This window comes from Lygodium microphyllum, chromosome 14 (assembly GCF_053477565.2).
Source record: "Lygodium microphyllum isolate KBCC chromosome 14, Lygodium_microphyllum_v1.1.10, whole genome shotgun sequence".
Taxonomy (NCBI): Eukaryota; Viridiplantae; Streptophyta; class Polypodiopsida; order Schizaeales; family Lygodiaceae; genus Lygodium; species Lygodium microphyllum.
The window spans coordinates 85,072,885-85,099,056 of NC_141148.1; the positions used below are offsets into that span (position 1 = coordinate 85,072,885).

Consider the following 26,172-nt stretch of genomic DNA (forward strand, 5'->3'; position numbering starts at 1 on the left):
CTTAGAGTCTCAATGGATCAGTCGAGTGCTATCCTTCAAGCCATTCAAAGTCTTAGAGAGGAGAATTAGCAAATTCGTGAGCAACTTCTCAAACTAGAAAAAGTTGAGAATCCCAAAGAATTCAAGGAAAGAAGCCCATCTACTTCAAGGAGACAAAGCAATATCAATGAAAGGAGCCGATCAAGAAGTCCAACTACTTCTAAGAGGCAGTCCCATTCTACTTCAAGACAAAGAAAGAGATCGCGTCGAAGCTCATCCTCTTCCTCAAAGTCATCTGGCGCCTACTCTGATGGACCCTCTTCTAGTGACAAAGAGTCACAGCCTTCTCGTGGAAGACCTCATCATCGTCAAAGTCGTCGACATTCTTCACCCTCATCTCCATCTTCATCCACATCAAGCACTTCACCATCTTCAACCTCAAGATCCAAGCATGGACGAAAGCATAAAAAGAAGAAGAAGAATTTCAAATTTTGTATGGTCGTGACAAGTATAAAGAAAAAGAAAAGATTAAGTTTGCAGCTTTACATTTGACCGACTTAGCCCATACTTGGTAGACGGGGTTGGAATATGATCATGCTGCCCCAAAATCATGGCGGTCCTTTGTTCACATGATACAAAGCCAATTTCTTCCTGTTCATTTCAAAAGAGATGTAAAAATGGAATGGGATCGGCTTTGGCAAAGGAAAAATGAGTCACTTGGTGACTATACCAAGAGATTTTGGGAGCTACTTTTGAAGGTCCAACATTTCAAGAAGATCAGCAGTTCGGAAAAGCTTAGGAAGTTTTAAGGAGGTTTGCATTTTAAACTTCGTACTGCTCTTAATCATTATCATTGTTCTAGTCTCAGGGAACTCATTGACCATACTGAGATATGGGAAATGGAGCACAATGGCAACAAATCATTCCAAAAGAATGATAAGAAGAGAATAGCTGATGATGAGGAGTGTTCAGCCCCAAATGAAGGATAAAAACAGCGGCAAAAGCAGCCATCAAATCAAAAGAAGCCCTATGCACCTCCTAATGCTCCTCAATTTCGCTCCAATCTATACCCACAAGCAAAGCAACTTTCCGAAGAAGAAAAGCAGCGCTTCATGAAAGAAGGGAAGTGCTTTAAATGTGGACAAACAGGCCACATAGCGACGCGATGTCCAAACAAAGGACAAAGCAAGGTTTCTGACAACAAGCCTAAGTCGCGAGTGAAAATCAATGCTATCAGTGATGTAGTTGCAAACACAACTCACACTCCAGAGATGCGCAAATTATTAAAAGCTTGGGGACAGTTGCAAGGTAAGCAAGCACTATTCTTGATAGATCTTGGGGCGAATGAAAATGTCATTTCCTTGCAATTAGCTAAAGAGCTTGGATTAAAGAATGAAGAGATAGACACTTCGGCAGAAGTTCGCCAAGCTTTAAATACCGATGAAGGTGACATAGTGAAGATTGTGACACCCTACATTGGCAAGCTCAAGTTTCAAATTCAAGGCTACAGTGACGAAGATACCTTTTGTAACGGAGACCTTGATGGTTACAATGTGATTCTTGGCATGCCCTGGAATCATAGAGTAGATTCAACCATCTTCTCTCAAAAAAAGAAGATAGAACTCACCAACAAAGGCAAGAAGTACGAGATCCAAGTTGGAGTTTTTGGAGACACCATACCTATAGTAAGCCATATGCAAGTCTCTAGAGCAATTAAGGATTGTGTTCAATGTTGTTTGCTTTATGTCACTGATGTAAAAGATAATATAAATGCCGAAAACCAAGAGCGACTTTAACTCTTGGAAAAGTATAAAGATTGTTTTTCGGAAGATCTTCCTTATCAACTTCCCTCAGAAAGGCCAGAAGACCATCATACTGATATTATTCCGGGCAATTCTCCTCCTAATATAGCACCATACCGTGTGAGACGTCCTCAACAAGAAGAAATCAGAAAGCAAGTCGAAGACCTACTCAACCGTGGGCTAATTAGACCAAGTAGCTCACCATTTTGTTCACCGGTTCTTCTTGTTCAAAAGAAAGATGGCACATTCAAGATATGCATTGATTATCGAGCCCTCAACAAAATCACTGTGAAGAATCGGTTTCCTATTCCCAAAATTGACGACATTTTGGATCGTCTAGGAGACTCAAAGGTTTTCAACCGCATTGATTTAAAGAGTGGTTATCATCAAATTAGGGTAATACCACAAGATGTACACAAAACGGCTTTCCGCACTTCATACGGTCTTTATGAATTCTTGGTGGTTCCTTTCGGATTAACCAATGCACCAGCCACCTTTAATCGAATGATGGAGCGCATCTTTAGAGAGTATCAACAATATGTCGGTACTTTCTTTGATGATATTCTTGTCTTTAGTAAGAATGAAGAAAAGCATCATCAACACTTGGAGATTGTTCTACAATTACTTCAACAAAATCAACTCTTGGTAAATGGTAAAAAGAGTGAATTTTTCATGCATAAAATAAATTACCTTGGGCATGTCATCTCTTCTGAAGGGATTCAAATGGATCCTGAAAAGATCAAGATAATCCAAGAATGGCCTCATCTTCATGATGTACATGAGGTGCGATCATTTCTTGGCTTATGCTCTTATTACCGCCCCTTCATCAAGCATTTTGCATATATGGCTTCTCCACTTCATAACCTTACAAAGAAAAAGACCTCTTTCCAATGGAAGAAAAAAAAGAAGGCAGCCTTCACAAGGCTGAAAATAGCTCTTACTTCTGGACCTGTTCTTATCATTCCAGATTTGGTAAAATCATTTGTGGTGGAAGCAAATGCTTGCGGTGATTGTATTGGTGCAGTGCTAAATCAAAAAGGCCATGCTGTAGCCTTTGAAAGCCGCCGTCTAAATGATGTGGAGAAAAGGTATGACATTTATGAAAAGGAGCTCTTAGCAGTGGTTCATGCTTTGAAGATATGGAAACATTATCTTTTAGGCAATAAATTTCTTATTAAAACTGATCATCAGAGCTTGAAGTATTTCAAGACTCAAAAGCATTTGCAAGAGAAATATGCAAGATGAGAAAATTTCTTGTCTATGTTTCATTTTCAAATTATGTACACTCCAGGGAAACAAAATGTAGTTGCTGATGCACTTTCTAGAGTGCCTCGCATTGCAACTATTACAGTGGCTCATCATGAAGACTTTCAAACGATGAAGAATACTTATGATGAAGATATTGATTTTGCAACAATTTGGTCAAATTTACAGCAAGCAAGTTCTCATCCAGATTATTCCATCAAAGACGGTTACCTTCTCATGAACAATCGCCTTTGTGTCACTCTTTCTGTTCAACAAAAGGTGCTTAAAGAAAGTCATGAACCCCCTCATGCAGGGCATAGAGGGAGGGCAGCCACTCTAAGTGCAATTAAGCGCTACTTTTATTGGCCAACATTACGAAGAGATACACATAACTTCATTGAGGCTTGTCTAGTATGTCAAAAATCCAAGTATGATAGGCAGAAGACTCCAGGATTGTTGCAACCTCTTCCAGTGCCCAAAGATCCATGGGAATCTATCACAATGGAATTTCATCTCAAGTATTCCAAGAACACCTCAAGGTCATGATATCATTTGGGTCATAATTGATCGATTCAGCAAGCAATCACATTTTATTCCATGTCATAAAACATTGAAATCCGCACAAGCTGCAAGACTTTTCATTCAACATATCTTCAGATGCCCAAAGATCCATGGGAATCTATCACAATGGATTTCATCTCAAGTATTCCAAGAACACCTCAAGGTCATGATATCATTTGGGTCATAATTGATCGATTCAGCAAGCAATCACATTTTATTCCATGTCATAAAACATTGAAATCCGCACAAGCTGCAAGACTTTTCATTCAACATATCTTCAGATTACATGGTATGCCTTCTGAGATCATTTCAGATAGAGACTCCAAATTCACAAGTAACTTTTGGCGTGCTTTATTTGAGAATTTGGGAACCACTTTAAAATTCTCCTCAGCTTTTCATCCTCAAACTGACGGCCAAACAAAGGTGATGAATCTCACTCTTTTAGATATGTTGAAAGCTTATGTTAGTGAACATAAGTCATAATGGGAGAAATATCTTTCATTATTGGAGTTTGCTTACAACAATACAGTGCACTCATCCACAGGGAAAGCTCCAAATGAAATAGTACAGGGTAAAGTGATTCCTCCTCCAATTATTCGCACTAAAAATAAGATTTTTGTTGCTGATGAGTTTGCTTCATATTTAAAAACAGCAATGAATCAAGTTTGAGCCACTATCAAAGTTGCCCAAGAGCAACAAAAGAAGCAAGCAGATAAACGAAGAAGACCTTTGGCTTTTAAAAAAGGTCAATATGTTTTGCTAAAGTTTGATAAAAGCAAGCTCAAACAAGGTTCCGATCAAAATTCATCTTTTCCAAAGCTCTCCAGTAGATACTTTGGACCCTTCAAAGTGATTGAGAAAATAAATGAAGTTTTTTATCGACTTGAGCTTCCTGCTCATTGGAAAATACACAATGCTTTTCATGTAAGTTTGCTAAAACCTTACATAGGACCAAAACCAAAGAAACCTATTACTGAAGATCCCCCAGAAGTTGAAGAAACAGAGCAACTCTTGGAACTTGAACAGATTTTGTTTCACAAGGATCGAACCACGAGAACTGGCCTTGTGACACGAAAATTCTTACTAAAATTCAAGAATCTACCCACAACAGATGCACAGTGGGTAGATGAAAAATTCATAAAGGATTACCCAGACATTCTTCAACCATATCAAGAAGCTTTTCAGCAGAGGACAGCTGAATAAAAGCCAGAGAGCTGTCACAACTCTATAGAAACAGAATTTGTATCTTTTTTCGTTAATTTCTATATAATGATTTATTCAATTTGTTTCCTTTGCACTAATTAGATATAAAGAAAAGTGCATTGGAGCTGGCTACTGATGAGTAGTCACAGGTTATGGTGGACCCGTGCGGTGGATTAGAGAAAAGATAGTTCACACTTCCACCTATATGGCCCGATTGGGCGCCTGTGACCAAAACTCACACCAGAACAGACAGTTACAATCAACAAGATGGCATGATCATGAAATGCTTGTACAAAGTGCATGTGTGGGCTGAAAGCTTGAAATGCACATTTCTTTGCATAGGAAAGTCACATGAAGATTCTGATACCGTTTTTGCGATGTACATGGAAAAAGCTTTCATATGACATCCATATTGGGGAGTCCCTAAATTTTAAGAGGTCCCTAAATTTTAGGAGCCTCGAATTAGCCTAAAAATGCTAGTCCTAAAAAATAGGGATGTCATTCTAAAAATAGTAAATTGTGTACCTTGACTGTGCTTACTAAATTTGGTTGTTTCTATTCTTGACAGTATTCAGCCCAAAAAGGAAGGCCATAGAGAAGAGACAAGTGTCAAGACACTTGTCACACAAGTTTCCAAGTGTCCCACGACTTATCACATCTCATGACATGTGGCTGGACACTTGTCTTGTATTACTCCACTTTCTCCTTTTATACTGGCTTTTCCCTCTCCTATAAATAAGAGCTCGTTTTTCTTCATTCAACATCATTTTTCTTTGCTATAAACTCATGTACAGCACCCACAAATAGCCAGAAACTAGCCCATCCATCCCCATCATCATTCCCTACTTCTCCATTATCAAATTCCTCCATATTCCCTCTTCTATCACTGTTGTTTTACAGGACAGCAAGCCTATAAATTCATTACAGCACCTCCTTCTCAAACTCTTTTTTCCATGTTAGCAACAAGAAGCAAGCCCTATCCATGTACTGCTGATCAACGATGGAGAAAGGCTGATTTCCCCTCTTTCTTCTCTCATACTGTAAAGAAATCAGTTCTTATCATTGCATAATAGATAATGCATGCGTGTTTGTACATCTTTGCATAATCTTGTGAGAGTGAGAATTACTTCTCCTCACTCTCAGGTTGATTGTAACTGAGCTCTTCCCTAAGGGACTTGGGTTGAGCAAAAATACGTTCCTTCGGGGGAGGGGGGAGGGGTTACCCATCTTCAACCCTCAATCTTGTCTCCATTACTTTTACATTTTCATGGCTGTAATTTTGTGAGTAATTTTCATTTTCAGCTTTAAGTGTTCATTCTCTTTTATATTAAATCTCGAAAACAAGCGAAAATCATAATTGTTAAGCATACTACGTTATTCGGGGTGTTTACAATGTCCTTCGAGAGGCTTCTTGTCCGAAAGGAGTGACTGCCATTACCCTTGGTTCATAGAGTACAACGTTTTTTTCCAGTAGCAGACTAAAGATTTATGAAATCCCTCGCAATGCTCTGGCACAACCATCGTACATTTCCCCTAGCATCAGGTGGTACATGGTCTTTTCCTTCCAGGCATGGAAGCCTTCTCCATTGAACTTTGCTATTTGCTCAAGTTCTGCCATGTTGAGCAGCTCCAATAATCTGAGAAAACTCTATCCTATTCTATTGATCCGGTTAGAAGTCATGCCTCTACTCTTGTCCCTATTCTATCTACTAGAGAGAGAGATCATACCTATTCTCTCACTCTTGCTCTATACTAGAGAAAGAGCACCTTTGTTCTTACCCTTGCTTGCCAAGGTGAGAGAGAGAGAAAAGTATTGCTCTCCATGAGGCAAGAAGAACCTTCCGTAAGGCCTACATCATTGAATCTCGCAATAACCATCATCATCATCGAGAGTCTCACACCTTTGCTAGCTAGTATTACTGTTAAGAAATAGACAAATGATGTATGCTCCAAGAGGAGCTGTCCTGAATCCCATATGCACAGTGAGGAGAGTGGAACAACTCAAAGCCTATAAAGCATTATACTTGACTATAAAATGAACACAATATCATGATGCTTTGTACTTTCAGTTAAGTGTCTGTCATTGTCAATTCTACACAAGATTGTGTTTATGAGTCCAAGCTAATCTATCTTGGAACCTAATTCACTTGTGTAATAGTTTGTCTCTACTTGTCCATGTCATTATGAACTTGGTTTACATCTTTGATCCACCATAGCTTGTGTCATGTCCTAGATCCACATCATTTAACATGGTATCAGAGCCCAGTTGGGCATGGCACAGCTCACACTCTGAATCTCTAGTCTCCCTTCATCTCTAGTGATCTCTAACCAGCCCACATTCAGTTCATATCTTCAGTTTCAACTTCAAATCTCAGTTGGACCTTGTGGCAGCCATAGCCAGCAGCACCCTGTCATCTTGAAGCTCCTGTATCTCACTCCACATACCAAATTTCTCTGAGCTTCCTTCTGGAAAGTTGTTCCCCACCTCACAAAGCTTGCCTGTGTCACATCAATCCATGAGATTTGGCTATCTGGACCTCAGCATTGTCACTATTGTCAGTTGCTGCCATAGCCCCAGTTTGTGGCCTACAGGACATACCTCACTTTGAGCTCTCATATCTCTCAAATCAGGCAATATTTCAATGTGCTTTCTTCAGGAGGATTGTTCTTCTACTCAAGGAGCTTCTGCCTATCACATCTAAGCCTGATATTGGATGCTTACAAGCCTGGCATTGCTGAAATTCGACGTCGCTGCCATAACTGCGCCTGGTTACATTTTGCTGATCTGCGCGCATACTGTTGTACCCGATCTTGACAATTATCATGGGGCTCTTGTAGAGCATGGAGTAAGCTACATTTCCATAAAAAAAGTTTTCAAAATGATCAACTCTAGCTCTAGATATTTGAAAAAAAACCAGGCCTAGGTCAAAACCCTAATCCAGGAAGCCATAGCCATCAAGGTGCAGCTCATTTTTTCTTCAATTTCTCATTCCCTTCAACTTAGGGCACACACTGCCACTCTTATCTGAGTTTGAACTCAGTTCCCAACAAGATTAACACTTCAAATCAACAAGCAAGAAAAAGATCAAGCACCGACATTCAATACTAAGCTCAAGAATAGTATCTATTGATACTCAACTAGTGTCAGTCGACACTAACCTCCTTGTGACACTTCACAAATCCCCCTTGCTGGTCGCTTGATGACGCGCCACGTGGTGCTCGCCCATATATTCGTAAATCTTCATCTTCGTGCTACAAAAATGGAGCTCTCTCTCTCACGTTATCAATTATATCATTAGTTCTCTCTTTTACCCCCTCCCCTGTAAAACTATAAATTGAGGGCTTGGGAATGACCGGGGAGAGGGACAAGAGCAATCTTAATGAGGACGAGATGCTGATCGAGAAGGAGGAGACTCTATTCTGCGAGACGAAGAGACATCATTCCATTCAACCCAAGGAAAGGGATACACTAAAGGTCTCTCATTCTCTTCTACTCTAATCCGAGAAGAGGGCTTACGACTAAGGCGACAACCAAGGCATAGACCTTGGCCTCTTGGCCTTGGCATACTTGGCAATGGGCTACAAATGCTTCATTGGTGCCGTTGCTTGCGCACGAGAAGCTTCCACTAGCTTGTAAAAAAATCTTCCCGAGAGATCACCCATCCCGACAATGTCGTCACCCAAGCGCACTTAACTGCCAAGTGACTATCCACTAGACTAGTTCTTTTTGTTATTCTATACTACAAACATAGTTTTAATAAGCTTGTCTTAGGAGAGTCTCCCAAGTCTTTCTTCCATGAATTGGCATATAATACCTCATTAATAATAATAATTATCTTCATAATGAGAGTCAGTTTCATAATTAGAGCTAGTTTTTTTTTTAAATGTGTAACATAAATCAATTTTCTTTGGAATATATACCCACATTAAAATAAACTAAGTAATGGGAACATTACATTCTTCCTTCCTTAGAGAAATCGAGATGTCCTCATCTCGAGAAAAACTAGGGGCATTCTTTCATAAGGGTTACCTCATTAACCCAAGTGACAACAATGTGCCCTTAGTATGTCTTCAATGACCTGATTTACACGCTCTGTCTGCCCATCAGTTTGAGGGTGATAAGTTGTACTAAAACAAAGCTGTGTACCGAGAGCTTCAAATAATCCCTTCCAAAAATGCAAAGTGAATGGAGAATCACGATCACTGATACTTCTCTTTGGCAGTCCATAAATTCTAAAGATTTCTTTGATAAATAACCTAGCAATATCTGAGACTTTGTAGCTGATTTTGACCAAAATAAGGTGGGTAACCTTAGTCAACATGTCCACAATTACCATGATCGAGTTGTATTCTCCTTAAACTGAGGGTAATCCAACTATAAAATCCATAATAATGAATTCCCATTTCATATGAGGAATATCAAGTGGTTGTAGCTTTCCTGACATCTTAACTTGTTAGCTTTTATTTGTTGGCAACTCAAGCATTCGGTTACCTATTTAAGTACGTCACTTTTGAGCTTTTCCCAATGATAGCTTTTCCTAACTGCATTGAGAGTTTTGACATAGCCAAGATATCCTGATAATGGGAAATCATGAGCTTCCCATAGTATCTTCTTCTTAAGTTCTTGACTTGAAGGAATATATAATCTTGTCTTGAAGTAGATAAGCCCTTCGTCATCAAAGAAGTTAAGATACTTTGTCTTAAGCTTGGGATTTTGCTCTTTATTCTGAATTTCCTTCAACATTTGTTGATGTTTGGGATCATTGTTTGCCTTCTCCTTGGCTAGCTCAATGATGGGATTGGTAGACATTGATATCATTGTAGCTAGTGTTTGAGCTCTAAGAGGTTCTTCTAAGATAAGTGAGAGAGTGCATTGAGAAATGATTTGCGGCTTAAAACATCTGCAATTACATTCTCTTTGCCCGGTCTATATTTGATCTCAAAATCATACTCTTGCAAGACTTTGATCCACCGACGTTGCCTCATATTTAGATCTGGTTGAGTGAAAATCCATTTAAGACTTTTATAGTCAATTACCAGTGAGAATTTCTTTCCAAGTAGATAATGTCTCCATAACTTAAGAACGTGGATAATTACAAGTAATTCTAGGTCATGAATAGCATAACTTCTCTCGTGAGTCTTCAATTTTCTAAAGAAATATACTACTAGATGTCCTTCCTACATGAATACACATCCCAAAGCAAGAAATCTCGCATTGGTCACCACTTCGAATTCTTTGCTAAGATCAGGTAGTTTAAGGATCGGAGCCGTGACTAAGCTTAGCTTGAGCCTATCAAAGCTAGACTGTTCAACTTGAGTCCATTTAATGCCAACCTACTTCTTAAGTAGGTTGGTGAGGTGTGCAACAATCAAGGCATAATTCTTGATAAAGACCCAGTACCATCCTGTTAAACCCAAAAAGCTATGAACTTTGCTTACAGTGGTTAGAGGCGACCAATCTTGTACATCCTTGACCTTAACCAGATCTACTGAAATTCCCTCTACTGAAACTATAAGCCCTAAATACTTGATTTGCTTCACGAAGAATGCACACTTCTTCTTAGCATATAGCTTGTGAGTCTACATTGTCTCAAGAACTGTATGCAGTTGTGACTCGTGACTTCCTTCATCCTTGGAATATATTAAGATGTCGTCAAAGAATACAAGGACGAAATCATCAAGATAAGGTCTGAATATATCTTGTATTAATATGTTGAAGGTAGCAAGGGCATTTATTAATCCAAATGACATTACGATGAACTCGTAATGATCGTACCTTGTGCTAAAAGCGGTTTTTGAAATATCTTGTGGTGAAGGTGGAGGCCCAAGAGGGATGAGTGGGACGAGTGATCCTTATGGAATGCTCGTTTGCATGATGATGCATAGTTGTGGGACTTTGCATATGATAGTTTTTTGGAATTGTAATGGAGCTTTAAGATTTGATATAAGGTAATTTGAAGATACTTTCAAGAACTCAAACATTGCTATATATATAAAGATACACCAATGTGTGGGTAGTAACTTACTTGATTTATGTAGATATGGATGGGAAAGTACATATTAACTTCAACCTAGGAGGTCTGGAGGGATGTGGTGGTGTAGCTATTTTGTTTAGAGAAGGGTTGTGAGATGTGATCCATGTGATGATGCCTAGAGACGTAGAATGTTGAGTGCTAAATCCGAGAGGTTTCCCCAAAAACAAATGCTAGAAAAAAAGTCTAGAAAGGGCCGATTCATTGACTTACCTAGGGTTTGGTCTCAGAATCCAAGCTATAAATTATCTTAGGAAAAAGATACAACGATTGTGCCAGAGCACTGCGAGGGATTTCATAAATCCTTAGTCTACTATTGGAAAAAAGTGTTGTACTTCATGAACGAAGGGTAATGGCAATCACTCCTTCCGGACAAGAAGCCTCTCAAAAAACACCTCTAAATGTGAGCTAGTTGTTGATAGGTGACTGTTAGGCCAATTAGGAACTTTTAGGTCGATCCACGGTGGGTAGCATCAAGACGCTTCCCTTGCGAGGTAGAGCTAGGGTTAACTAGGACAAAATCCGATCATTCTGGCGGATGGCAACGGCTGGAAGGTAAACTCTGGGCAACTACTAAAACGTTATCCATCACATAACCAAGGCGAGTACATTACACATGATATTTTGACAATGAAGCTTCAAAGCATATCACTTCTAGAAAGTATTTGTTTTCCTCTTTGCATTCAACCCTTGTTGGAAAGCATACTAAATGTGTGAACAGCAACAGTTATGATGTTTGTGGCATTAGAATAATCACTATTATTATTGGAGATGATTCTAACTTCATGCTTTAGATGTCTTATTTGTATCCATCATTACAAAAAACTTGTTGTCTATCTTTAGTTTTAGCAAGCATGGCTTTCAAGTCATCTTTGAGGATGACAAACGTATTGTCAAAGACAAGGAGATGGACTCGTGCCATGCTCAACAAAAAAGACTTGCTAGATTTTTACTGGGCTGAAGCAGTTGCTACAGCAGTCTATATAATAAACAGGACTCCCACTGCAGCAATACATGGGATGACTCCAGAGGAGAGGTATACTGGTAGAAAACCACATATTTCTCATTTGAAGATTTTTTGTTACATTGTCTATGTTCATGTGCCAAATGAGTTGAAATCCAAGTTGGATCCAAAAGCTGAGAAGTGCATCTTTATTGGTTACTCTCTGCAGCAGCAGAAAGAGTATAGAAGCTATAACCCTTCTACTCGTAAGTTTACAATGAGCAGAGATGTTTTTGATGAGATAAGTAGCTGGTATAAACCAGTAAGTGTGATTGATGACCACTCAAGCTGTCTAGAACCCTATGTAAGGGTTTTTTTTGTTGAATACCTATGATGCAGTGTCTCATAATGCTCTAGCAATTACTACTCTATCGCCTGCCATGTAAAATCTGGAGCTATAACATGCCCACTATGGACATATGAGTTTTGGAAGTTTGATGATCCTTCAGAGGTGTCATATGGTAGATGAATTGCCTCCAATAGTGACTCCATCTCTCCTCATACATGTGAGGGATATATTTTGAACAAGATACACAAATTTGCCTTTAAAAAGAATGGTGCAATGCGTGGTATCCGAAAATTATAGCTTATTCACTCTAATGTTTGTGATCCCATGAGGATACATGCACTTGAAGGTCATCTTTACTTTGTTATATTTATTAATAACTACTCTCAGTATACATGGGTGTATAGGCTGAAAGTAAAATCTAATGTGTTTATGCACTTTAAACATCTTGTTGCAAAGCTTGAGGTTGAAACTGGCTTGAAAGTACAAACACTTTGCACAAATAGAGGAGAGGAAGTACATGTCTCATGCTTTTGAGACATATTTGCTTAATCATGACATTACACATCAAGCCACTATTAGAATAACTCTTCAAAAGAATGATGTTGCTGAAAGGAAGAATTACACTCTTATGGAGATGACTCGTTTTATGCTCAAAAGTAAGGGGCTACCTCATAAATTTTGGTTAGAAGGCCTTCAATGCGCAAATCATGTGTTGAATCATACACCCACTAAAGCACTAAAGACAATACCTTGTTTGAAGCTTGACATAGCAAGAAACCCAAGGTTGACTACTTTCTAATGTTTGATTGCATAGCGTATGCACATGTTCCAAAAGAGCTTCGTGGAAAGTTTGATGACAAGGCTGTAAAATGCATATTTACTAGCTACAATTCAAAAAGCAAGAGCTATCGCCTATATGACCCATGCACAAAGAAAGTTTTTGTCAGTAGAGATGTCATGCGCTGAAAACGCTACATTTTCACATGATCAGTTTCAAATTGCTAGCCACTCATAACATTGGTGATATCTTTGAGGGTCTCTTGTCACTTTCTTTGAAGTCCGTGCCTACTGTAAATGGCCGGACAGACATAATACAACAAGCTATTGCTGCACCATATACGTCTGAACAACAAGGTATTGATAATGGTTTGCCACATGCAGTGGAAGATGCTATATAGCATGAAAGGGCTGCTATAAATGCAACAAGAACAATCCTAAGATGGCTGTTATAAACTCTCCAAGAAAGTAAAATGGATACTCCCTTAGCTCAACGCACTGGAAGAGCGGCTTCTTGACATGCAACACATGATGCAAGGAGAGCCCATTTGGCTGATTTTACAAAAGTAGATGATTGTGATGACCATGTTTTTATGCGCTCACTATTGGATGATAATGAGTCTACCTCCTTAGACGAAGCTCAACAAGATGTACATTGGATACAAGCCATACAAGATGAGTTAGACTCTATTGCCACTAACTCTACATGGGATCTTGTAGACTTACCACTGTCAAAAATAGCAAGTATTCTTTGATACCATGTCAAAATAAGCAACAATGTAGAGAGACAATAGGGTTCGCAAGGAGTAACATGGAGTGCATATGGCAAATACTAAGAGAAAAGAGAGACTCAAAAACACAATAAGAACACGATGATGATGCATTGCATTATGCTATGAGAAGAAAAGTTGATACAGCGAAGCCAAAGTTTAGAAGATAACTGCATTGTCTTGTTTGAATCAAGTAGCAGCACCTATGGAAAATCTGCACAATGAAGAAAGTGAAATGCAATCCTCCGAGTAGTGGGCTATCGAAGTAATCACTTAAAGGTAAGGAATAGCTGTCGAGGGAGAGAACCACAATCCTCCGATACCATTAGAGATATGAAAGATTATCACCAACTATCAAGGGAGCGAACTGCAATCCTCTGATGCCAAGGAGTGACTTGGGCAACAAAACACAAATCCTAGAGTGTCGGAGCTATCAAACGCAAGGAGAGCAACCCAAATGCTAAATGTTGATGCCATGTGGATAATGATGATGCTAAATGATGGAAGATGAGTTGGGCTACAAAAACGCAAGTCTCAACAGTCTCTGTGTGACAAATGAGTGATGCCAAGTGATGGAGAATAAGCCAGACTGTAAAAACACAAGTCCCAACAGCCCCTGTGATACACGAGTGACGCCAAGTGATGAAGAAGAAGCCAAGCTACAAAAATGTAAGTCCCAACAATCTTTGTGATAGATGAGTGATAAAATCACTGACGCTCAGTGATATAGACTATCGCTAGAGGCTAGGATGCAAATGCCAAGTTGGAGATGATAAAGCCAAGTGAGGAGAAAATCTCCACACTGAAAAACGCAGGTGAAGGTTGAGCTTAAAGGAGAAGGGTGTTGACGCCAAGCAGATAATGGTGATGCCAAGTGAAAGAAGCTCCAAACACAAGGTTTGATGCTAGAACAGAGCACCTAAAGTAGAAGAGGAAAGGTGAAGGTAGCCATAAGCCACGAACCACAATGTCCTTTTGAAGGGATATGAGGGCAATGAAAGGGGCTGGTGAGAGAAGAGAAGGGTGTTTGATGACAAAGAAAGAGGGGTGAAGAATGACTGAAGAGTGTTAGGGTGGTGAAGAATGAATGAAGTGACTACCTATTTATAGGCATAAGCTATCTAGGGTAGCGCACCACTACTGAAAAAGTGGCCAAAATGTGGACACCAGCCCTTTTTGAACCTATTGGTGCAAAACCCTAAATGAAGTGTATAAACTGAAAAAGAGGTTTCTCAACACCCCCTCTTAAGCCCAAAAAGGGATGAAGAAAGAGGAGCGAAGAGAGATACGAAAAAGAGAACCTTGGTAACTTGCATGTTGATTGGAGTCAATTGCTCACAATATTGCACCAACTGATCCTTCAAGCCTTCATTTCTGAAATACATCCAGATCATTATCCTGGTCCACTCTGTTACTTTTGTTAGAGATAAGACATTTTCAGCCTGAGGTTTCAGGCCTTGTTTGCTGATAGTGAAACAATTGTATGGTTTTCAAGTTCCAGCCAAACCAAATTGTATGGTCTTCAAGTTCCGGCCAAACCAAATCCTTTTACTAATCCAATCCATGACACAATTGTGAACCAGAACATTAGAAGTTCAATATGACTTGGACCGCCAGCATATTTGTCAACCACAATTTCCAAATCCAACGGGACCATTTCTTTCCTGGATACACAGGTACATGAGTCCCTTTCCTCAATTCCTAAATTAACGTGGAACAAAAGGTCCTGCATGGTCTCCTGAGCTAGAGCTTACACCAGTTAGAACTGTCCCTGATAGGCCTTCATTGTTACATAAGATTATCAGTACGTATTTCCAACAATACATGTTTTGAAAAGCCATTGGCAAGATGTGAAAGCAAGTTTCAGAAGCAAGAGTCCTTTTTAATTTAGTGTGCAACCAAGTGATCATGCATGGTCGCCTGAGCTAAGACTTACACCTGTTAGAACTGTCCATTTGTCATTATCCAAGTATATCGGAATGTCTCTTCGTCAATACATGTTTTGAAAACCACTGTGAAGATGTGGAACAGCGAGCAAGAGAACTAACACAGACATAACAAAACTATGATAAGCTTGGAGCTCCATCATACCTGCTCCAAGTCAGAAACTTCAAAAACGTTTATCTTAATCTCGGCTGCTGCTCCAAGAAATTTCCTTAAGTTGCCTCGGGAAAGCATTGAGTTCTGATTAGGGTCACCTACATCCTGCACCTGCATGGTCCAGACCGAATATATATTGAACCGTATGCAAATCCAGTTACATGAACTCTTGACAAAACTAGCCTGTGTAACTGGACCTTGGAAAGGAGTCCTGGATCAACTTTGTTAATAAGCCTACAAAGTACGTTTCCATCTCTTAAGCTCAATCGTAAATCCTCTTCTGATGGATCAATCGGTAAATCCAAAGGTCCAATCATCCTCTGCAACCATGATGCCGCCTGGTACCTCCTAGCAACTGGAAAACGTAAAGCATAATGAGATTCGACGCAGACTTTTGCCTTACAATCACTCCGGTAGGCGGAAAAAGAAAGTGTAAATCGTTAAGACGCGCGCATGCAGACAAGCATTTTTGCTCTCTTTTGACACTCGCAACCGCCAAAAGGACCTGCCTCTACATGTTCCATGTTGTGCAAAAAGCTCATCTAAATGCCCAGGGGAAACGCTCCTTTGTATAAAGCAGTAGGGATTGGATCTCCCTCGATAAGAATGCAGCCTGTGCCACTTTCTCCATCGATTCTTAGGATTCAACCCGTGCTCCCTTGTAACCAAAAAACTTACGAGGTGAAGCAATGCTCTGTACCTGCTTCCTCGGCGTGCTGGAAAAGCCGGCGAGGGTCTTCCATGGTAAGTGTTCCGTAGGCACTGCGTCACTAGGCGGTCATTGAAAAGCGCATGTTCCTGAACGAGCTACCAGGGACCGAGGTGTGGAAATCGGCGAGGTCTCAATGGAAAGCAATGTCGATCACCTGCCGCGTTTGATGAGAGCTATAAACGAGAAGCCAGGCACGCGTTCGAGTACATAACTTAATGACGGAGCTTCAATTGCGCGGACGAGGCGGAGGGGCGAGCTTGTGTAGTGAGGAGGCTATGGCGAAGGAATGTAAAGGCAAGGGAGGGAGGGTATATACAAGGGCTGACGAACGAGCAGATCTAGAGAGAGGGAGGGAGGGAGGGAGGAGGAGAAAGAAGAGAGCGCGCGCTGTGAGAGAGGGAGAGAAGGAAAGAAGAGAGCACGCGCAGAGAGAGAGAGAGAGAGAGAGAGAGGGAGGGAGGGAGGGAGGGAGAGGGAGAGAGAGACGATAATACAGGATCTCCACGCGACGCAGGCTCCCTCTCTCTCAACGGCGAGGAGATGCGAGAGAGGGGGAGAGAGGGGAGAGCAAGAAGCCGATGTCGTGCAAAACTGGCGCGAAGGCCGCCATATTTGGCGGTGAGGCGGCCATGCCTCTCTGGGGCCTTCGGCCGTCCCCCGGCTCTCGCTCCCTCTGCACGGGCCTGCTGCTATTCTGGCCCCGCCCCCGCTATCTCTGGCTCCCTCCTTGGTTTCAAATCCGGGCACGTCAGCACGTACGCGCGCGAATGCTCTCTCCTCCGAAAAATGCGGGCCCCGCCTCCTGTTGCCACGTAGGATTCGTGCTGTTCCTCCTCTGGGCTCTGCTGCTGCTTCTTCGGAGGGTCCCACTCTTCCTACTTAAAAACTCCTAGTCCAAATCGAGTAATTCCTTTAATCACACAGCTGCGTCTATACAAGACCTGGAGATGACACCGTTGGAAAGGCCACTTCCACATTGGAAGCTTTATTTTTTGTTTTTTTTTTTAAGGGATGGGGGGGGCCTTAGGTGGCCTTACATTCAAGATAAAAAACGAAAGCATGTAAACACAAATCCCAAAGATAAGGCCACTTAGCAAAATCCCTTGTCAGCTCCTCTACAATATTTAAATAAAAGATATTATCGTCTTTTAACTTGGGCACACATGCGACCCCTTGAACGAGAGATCTCCCCCGCCCAAATCTATTAGAGTGCACAAAATGAGAATCCAATCATTTGCTTATGTGTCAACTCAACAACCTTTCATTCTACACATCAATGTGGCTATATAAGCCTATGTGTAGCTGGCCTAAGATCTTTCGTGCATAGTTAGACCTCAATCGTTCTTTTTTCCTTGAGATATGGTTGTAAATATTAGATTTCAAAAAAATACATAAGTCAATATACAAGGGGGTTAAAAGGCTTTCTTGGGCAACTTGGCAACCACCTTGAAAGTGGATGATCTCTTAACTAATCTACCCATGGAGGCACAACTTCCTTCACGATGATCTTTGCAAAGTTGATCATGGAAACTCTATATCTAATACAACTACCAAAAAGGATATCATTCCTAGTAGACCATAGTTTACAAATTACCAAAGCTAATTATGTCCCAAACTCTTCTAAATCCGTTGTTAAATAAAGAGATCTCAGTTTGGAGCTATAACAAGTCTAATTCGAATCATCCAATCAAAAGTTATTACATATTTAGTGTAACAAGGTTTGCAGCGGACACCACTGTATCTACATCCAAGAGGAGCTCCAAATTGAAGAATTTTGACATAAGATTGTATTGTTATGCTTTACAATGGATGTATATACCTTCTAATTGATTTCCAGTCCTATAGTTGTGATTCTTTCAACGAATCCTTGAAGATTAGACTAATTTTTATGAGGTCTATATAAAGTACTCTACCCCTTACCACCACTTAGAAAAACATTGTAATAAGTCCTATCTTTGTTTATGATTATAAAAACATCCGAATGGGGATGGAATGAATGTAAGGAATAGAAATTAGGGCATATTTGAATAATATTTGGGGTAGATGTGCCAATAATATGGCAACTAGAGATGACCCAAAAAAAGTTCAAAGATATCTATACTACATTATTATTTGAGCTACAGGTTCAGGAAAGTGTCAAAGCACCACAGTGCTCCTGAACCTAGCTTCCAAACCAAACCAAAGTGGCATTAGATGCTCACATGATTGGAGGCAGAAGGAAAGGTAAGTGACCATTTATGTCACATGATTGAGGGCAAAGAGAAACGTGGTCTCTTTCCACCACCTTCTCCTCTCACTCTCATTCTCACGGGCAACAAATAGGAGCAAGCAGGTTAGTCTCCTCTCTCTCTCTCTCTCTCTCTCTCTCTCTCTCTCTCTCTCTCTCTCTCTCTCTCTCTCTCTCTCTCTCTCTCTCTCTCTCTCTCTCTCTCTCTCTCTCTCTCTCTCTCTCTCGAGAGAGAGAGGCTCGTGCACTGCGGATGCTGTAGACCGTGCAGAGGGAGCGAGAGAGGCCCGTGTGTTGCGAATGCTGTGGCTGGGCAGAGAGAGATGCTGACGCGAGGCACTGCTACTAGGTGGCAAAGGCAGAGGAGGCACATGCTGCTGTTGTCGGCGCCTAGGCACACTAGCACTGCTGCGGGCAGAATGCAGAGAGAGAGAGAGAGAGAGGAGTTAGATATGTTAGCTTATTAGATTAGTTAGTTTAATTTAGTTAGTTAGCTAGTTTAGTTTAGTTAGTTACATTAGATTAGTTAGTTTAGTTAGTTAGTTTTGTTTACGGTCGTGTTTATTTATTTAGATTGGTAAGTTTTTTATGTTAGTTAGTTTAGTTTAGTTTAATTTACGGTTGGTTTAATTTTGTTGTTTAGGTTTAGTAAGTTAGTAGGTTTTAATTGTTTGTGATTAGTTGATTAGATTAGTAAGCTAGTACATATAGCTGTTTAGGGTTAGTTTTTTTTTTTAATATAGTTTACTTTAAATTATAAGTTAGTTTAGTTGGTTAGTAGATAAAGTTTAGGGTTAGTTTAATCCTTGGTTTTAGTTTAGTTTACTTTAAAGTTTAGGGTTAGAGAATGATAAGTTAGTTTAGTTTAGTTAGTTTATTTAGTTATTCCAATTTTTTGTTTGATTTGATTTACTTTATGTTCTGGTTTATTGATTGTTTAGTTTAGTGAGATAGTTAACTAGGTTAGTTTAGTTTAGTAAGTTAGTTAGTTAAATAGTAAGTTAGTTTAGTTGGTTTAGTTTAGTGAGTTAGTAGATAAATTGATGATTGATTGGTAAGTTAGTAGGTTTTACCTTAGATTAGTTGCTTACCTTACTTTAGTTTGTTGGTTAGTAAGTTAGTAGGTTTTACCTTGCAGTAGTTACTTACCTTAGATTACTTTAGTGAGATATAGCAAGTTAGTAGATTAGTTAGTTAGTTGGTTGGTTAGTCACTTTAGATTGTGTATTATGTTAATTTTTTATTTATGGATATAGTTTAGGGTTGGTTTGTTTTTTTGTTTTAGTTTGTATATGTGTTATGGGTTAGTTATGAGAGAGAGAGAGAGAGAGGTTGGTTTGCTTGGTATGGTTTAATTTATTGGTATTTTGGTTTATTTGGTGCAGTTTGTTTGTGAGAATTGGTTGTCTAGCCAATATTTGCAACTATTATTCAGGTCGGTGATCTCTCTCTCTCTCTCTCTCTCTCTCTCTCTCTCTCTCTCTCTCTCTCTCTCTCTCTCGGGTTGTAAATTTGTTTTGATGTATTTATTGGTTTAAATAATAAGTTAGTTAGTTAAATAGGTTGTTAGTTTTGTTGGTTTACTTTAGTAAGTTTTTTACTGTTAGTTAGTTTAGTTAGATACATTAGCTTATTAGATTAGTTAGTTTAAATTAGTTAGTTAGTTAGTTAGCTTTTTATGTTGGTTTAATTTTGTTGCTTGCATTAGATTAGTTTATTTTTGTTTATTATCTATTGGATAGTTTAGTTAGATTGATTGGTTAGTTTAGTTTAGTTAGTTAGTTACTTTTAGTAAGTTTAGTGAGATACTTATTTAGTAAGTTTTAATTATTTTTTTGTTTAATTGATTGAATTAGTAAGTTAGTAAGTTAGTTAGTTATTTTCTTATGTTATTTTGATTTTTTATTTGTGGATATAGTATAGATTAGTTTAGTTAGATAGTTAACTAGGAGTTAACTTTAAATAGTAAGTTAGTTTAGTAAGTTAGTAGGTTTTACCTTAGATTTGTTGCTTACCTTACTTTAGTTTGTTGGTTAGTAAGTTAGTAGGTTTTACCTTGCAATAGTTATTTACCTTAGATTACTTTAGTGAGATATAGCAAGTTAGTAGGTTAGTTAGTTAGTTACTTTAGATTGTGTGTTATGTTAATTTTTTATTTATGGATATAGTTTAGGGTTAGTTTGTTTTTTTGTTTTAGTTTATATATGTGTTATGGGTTAGTTAAGGAAGAGAGAGAGAGAGAGAGAGGTTTGCTTGGTATGGTTTAATGTATTAGTATTTTGGTTTATTCGGTGCAGTTTGTAGGTTGGTTAGTTAGAGAGAGAGAGAGAGAGAGTAGGTTAGTTGTTAGTTACATTAGTTGGTTAGTTAGGTAGAGAGAGTGATGCCAGGAGGCATATTCCACGGTGGATTCCGTGAGGTTTTACGGTGGATTCCGTAAACTTAGATGACCGGGGCTCATACGCAAAGAGGATTCTTTGTGCGAGAAGTTGATGGGGACGCCTGTCCTTTTCGGGCGTTTCATTAATTTAGTGTGTACATGGGTGATTCCATAGCGGGTGATTCCGCAAAATGCATATTAAATTAATAAACGTTTATGAGTTTAGAGTGCGCACTCGTAATAAATTAAGGTTAGGATTTATTTCTAACCAGTTGATTTATTTATGTAGCTGAAGACTGCTAGGTATTCACTTTTGTCGGTTTAATTGTGTTATTTTACTAACGATTGTGAATGCTTCAGTTGATGTGTAGAGATAGCAGCAGTGGCGGAGGAAAGCATTGGAGTCTAGCGGGTTTCCGATCTTTCGACTATATTTTGATAGGCGCCACGCCTATATTTTGATTATGTCTATAGAGACATCGACTATTTATTATTATTTTGTATGCGCTTATGCGCCTGGATATGTTATTTTTATTTGGACATTGAGATTGGGCGTGCCAGACTCTTTGGGCACCGTCCATTAGCTTTATTTTCCTATTTTTGGTAGAAAGCAAACTCAAAAGCTAAAAGCTTGTCATATTTTTGTAATTGGGCTATTTTTGAGCATAAAGATTGGAAATATATATTAAATACATGCTTTGTGAAGCGCTCACACAAGGCATGGGGGAGATTCAACCCAATTTGTCTCTTGTCTTATGTCGTGCTTGCTTTCACATTGGTTTTTGTACTAAAAAGTAGAGTGCTTTGTTCTTGGGGACCTTTGGGAATTCACTACGTGAGCTACCTGCGTCCGATCTACGCACCAGTGGTATCAGAGCGGAGCAGAGATCAAGGGCTTCCAATCGCTACCAATCTCGGGCGAAGGCGGAGCTCCAGGAACAAACGGCCTCTACAGTCAATCTCGTCGCGAACCGTCGATACAGGCAGACTTCTGGCGATCAAGAACCCCTGTTTCCACTCTCAGATCGCGAAGGACCACTCTCTGTCGGCGGAGGACCACTCCCTCAACTCCATGAACAAGTCGTGATGAAACTGTGAGAAAAGCTCTTAATCCTATTAATCAAAAGCTTAATCATAAAGCTTAAGGGTATTAGAGAAGCTTGATTAGCTTCAAATCAACAAATCGTTGCCAAGAGGAGGACCCCCGAAAATCGCGGAATCAAAAACGGCCCCCCCCCCCCACGATTGAAAAACGGCGGCCTGCTAGTCCACCAATTAAGCTCTTAAGCTTAATCACCAAGCCTAATTAAGCCAAATCACACAAATCTCTGCAAGTCACACAGATCTGACAAGTCAAAATACTCCGGGTCTCGCACTACAGAAGTCAAGTTCAGCAAGTCGATTGGAATCAAGTCCTGCAAGTTCATCAAGTCGGCCTAAGTCCTGCAAATCGGCTAAGTCCAGCAAGTCAACAACCCTGCAAGTCTGTTAAGTCTGCAACTCTGCAAGTCAGACTAAATCAGAACTGACTAACGCTTGAAACTCCTAGAAGACTTGTTCGTTTGCAAAAACTCAGAACTGGAAAGTTGTTCGCAGCAAGCTGTTTTACCTATCTGCAAGTTCGTTGAAGTACTTTCAGCAAACGGAGACAGAAATATTTCAGAATTTCTGAAAATTGAAGAAGAAAATATCCAAAAATACATAGGCTTGTAACCCCAAATTTGAGCTACGCTCATCCCGCTAACTGATTTTGAGTGATAAAGGTTTGTTGAGTTTTACAGGATGACTACCCCACATATGGATGATCCTATGGCTGAAGACGACCTACCGAGCCTACCATGGAGCAAAAGCTGGATCTTATCATGTTCCAATTGGACGAAGAGCGAAGAGCTAGGCAAGCCTTGCAAGCGCAATTGACAAAGCTACAAGGAGCGTCCACTGATAAAGAAGAACCTCAAGCTGAAGATTTGATACGCCGTACCATCGACGCCACTCTTGAAGCACAAACCATTCGCAAGGAATCCAAGATAAGTAAACGAAGTTTCAAGTTTCGCACTTTCAATGGCATAAGAGAAGGAAAGACTGTTTTATCATTCATTAGCCAGTTTGATGACTATTTCCATGAGGAAACTTATCCTGAGAAAGATAAAATCAAGTGTGTTACTAATCATCTGATAGATAGAGCATCACTTTGGTGGACTGTCGTCCGCAAGAGCATAGAATGTCCTGCTACATGGGAAGATTTTAAGAAGAAGTTCATGCAAAATTTCCTTCCACCGCAATTTCATGAGAATGCAATCAAGCAATGGGATTTACTACAACAGCGCGACCGTGAGCCTATTCCACAGTATACAGAGCGTTTTTGGAATGCACTCCTACAGCTACGCATGCTTGAAGACGTACCAGAGACGACACATAAGCGGAAGTACATGTCTGGACTTCTTGGACATTACTACGCTGAGGTGAATATGTTCAAGCCTGCTACCCTTGAAGATGCCATCTCCTTAGCTCACGACACTGAAGATAAGTTACGTGGAAGAGATCGACGACCACAGCCATTCCAAGCAAACGGTAATTATGGATCTAAACAATTCAATTCAAATTTCAGAAGGTTTAATCCAGGTCGTTTTTCATCTCCATCTTTCCGCAAGAATTGGCCTAAACCACCTGCATTACCATCCACTGTCAATCCAAATCCTAAGCCTATCCAACAAGCAAATCCAAATATACCCAGACTCCCAGCCATTGCAAATAATGTGACCAAAGCAAAGCCTATCGTATGCTACAAGTGTCACCAGCCAGGCCATCTCGCAGCAAATTGTCATTCAAAGAAGCCATCAGCACATATCAGCTACCTTGGAGCTATGGACGAAGACGAGCATGAGGATATGCCGGATTTCACTGAAGAAGAAGATGATCCTACTACTACTTCCGACACTTTACCAGGTATGCTTAATTTACATTCATTGTTGACTATGAAATGTATGGTGCATGGAAAGGAAAGAATTGTATTGCATGATGACGGTAGTACGCATGACTTTATTTCAGCAAAATTGGTAAAGGAATTGAAATTGCATACAGTACCTACGCACTATCGCATAAAAGCTGCATTTTTAGGCACTAGGTACAATGGCACACAAGAAGTTCAAAATTTAGAAATTCAAATTGGTCCATATATTGAAAGAAGAAATTTCTTAGTTGTCCCATTACAGTCTAGCGACATTATTCTAGGAATGCCATGGAGACACCAACATAATCCCAATATAGATTATTCCACACACACAATGAATATTAATTTTCAAGGAAAATCTATTACATTATTTGGTATGCATGCATCTCATATGTTTCCACTGCTTTCGCATACTCAAGCAAAACGTGCACTACGCAAGAATACTAAATCATATCTCATTTGGGTGAATGAATTACACGCAAAAGAAAATCATCTGCACCCTAGGCATAAGGAATTTCTCGCATATTTTAAGGACTGTTTTGCAGAAGACCTACCACCAGGTTTACCTCCATCACGTCCAGAAGACCATAAGATTGACCTAATACCTGGCACACAACCACCTTGCAAAGCCCCATATAGGCACAATCAAATAGAGCAAAAAGAAATCCAGAGTCAAGTTGAAGAATTACTAAATAGAGGTTTAATTTGACCTAGCAGTTCCCCATTCGGTGCACCTGTGCTCTTAGTCAAGAAAAAGAATAATACTTATCGGATGTGTATTGACTACCGAGCATTAAACAAGATCACTGTAAAGAATAGGTATCCTATACCTAGAGTTGATGACCTTATGGACAAACTGCAAGGATCTTCTATATTTAGTAAAATTGACCTTAAATCTGGATATCATCAGGTGAGGCTAGATAGATCCGACATATTTAAGACTGCATTCAGGACACAGTTTGGCCATTACGAATTCTTAGTTATGCCATTCGGATTAACTAATGCACCTGCTACTTTCAGTAGAATGATGAACCGTATTTTTCTAAAATATCAATATTGTGTGATTGTTTTCTTTGATGATATTTTAGTATTCACTCAAAGTGAAAAAGAGCATTATGAGCATTTATCATTAGTTTTTCAATTACTGAAAGAAAATCAATTGTTTGCAAATCCTGACAAGAGTGAATTCTTTAAGACAGAAATAGAATATCTAGGTCATATTGTATCAGAAGAATGAATAAAAGTTGATCCTAAGAAAATTGACGCAATATTGCATTGGCCTATTCCTAAAAATGTACATGAATTACGCTCATTCCTTGGTCTTGCTAGTTTCTATAGGAAGTTTGTACGTAATTTCTCATTACTTGCTTTACCATTGACCAAACTTCTTAAGAAAGGTATTGTTTATCAATGGACTGAAAACCAGCAGAAATCCTTTGATTTACTTAAACGTGCATTGACCAATGCCCCTGTCCTACAATTGCCTGACTTTAACAGACCATTCTTTTTAGTTGTGACTGATGCTAGCGGATCAGGAATAGGAGCCGTGTTAATGCAAGATAACCATCCAATAGCATATTCTAGTTCTAAGCTGAAACCCTCTGAGCTTAAATATTCCACTTATGACAAGGAACTCTTAGCAGTTGTCCAAGCATTGAAACAATGGAAGCATTATTTAATGGGTTCAGAATTCATGATAAAGACTGACCAGCAAAGCATTAGACATCTACTTAGCCAACCCCAAATTTCTGACCGCCATATCAAATGGGCTTCATTCATTCAAAGTTTCCATCCTATCATTCAATACCAACCTGGAAAAGAAAATGTAGTTGCTGATGCATTAAGTAGAAGACCTGCAATTTATAACATTTCTATCATATCTTTTGATTCTTTGATTGCTATGAAAGACACATATCACCAGGATATTACTTTTCATTCTGATTGGCAAAAATTAGTTCAAAATAATTTCATTCCTGTTGATTCATTGTCATATAATGATGGATTCATGTTCTTTGAAAAGAGACTGTGTGTTACTATTCCATTCCGATCTTTTGTTTTGAATGAAATTCATTGTCCCCCATATCAAGGTCATAGAGGTATCATTTCTACATTACGCATGTTAACTGAAGATTTTTATTGGCC

The 26,172-nt window shown here is 39.5% G+C and overlaps 1 protein-coding gene across 4 annotated transcripts in view; it reads right to left on the reverse strand.

Moving 5' to 3' along the window:
* LOC148025801 (kinesin-like protein KIN-14C) overlaps window positions 1-17,160 on the reverse strand; it is a 65,772-nt gene extending 48,612 nt beyond the window's left edge. For all 4 annotated transcript variants that reach the window (XM_087693042.1, XM_087693040.1, XM_087693041.1 and 1 more), the window contains exons 1-3: window positions 16,462-17,160; window positions 15,959-16,116; window positions 15,753-15,872 (exon numbers count right to left, since the gene is read on the reverse strand). In XM_087693042.1, coding sequence (XP_087549168.1) covers window positions 15,753-15,872; window positions 15,959-16,116; window positions 16,462-16,504 — 321 coding nt within the window. In that variant the 5' untranslated portion in view covers window positions 16,505-17,160. The remainder of the gene's footprint in view (window positions 1-15,752; window positions 15,873-15,958; window positions 16,117-16,461) is intronic.
* Between the last annotated feature and the right edge of the window lie 9,012 nt (window positions 17,161-26,172).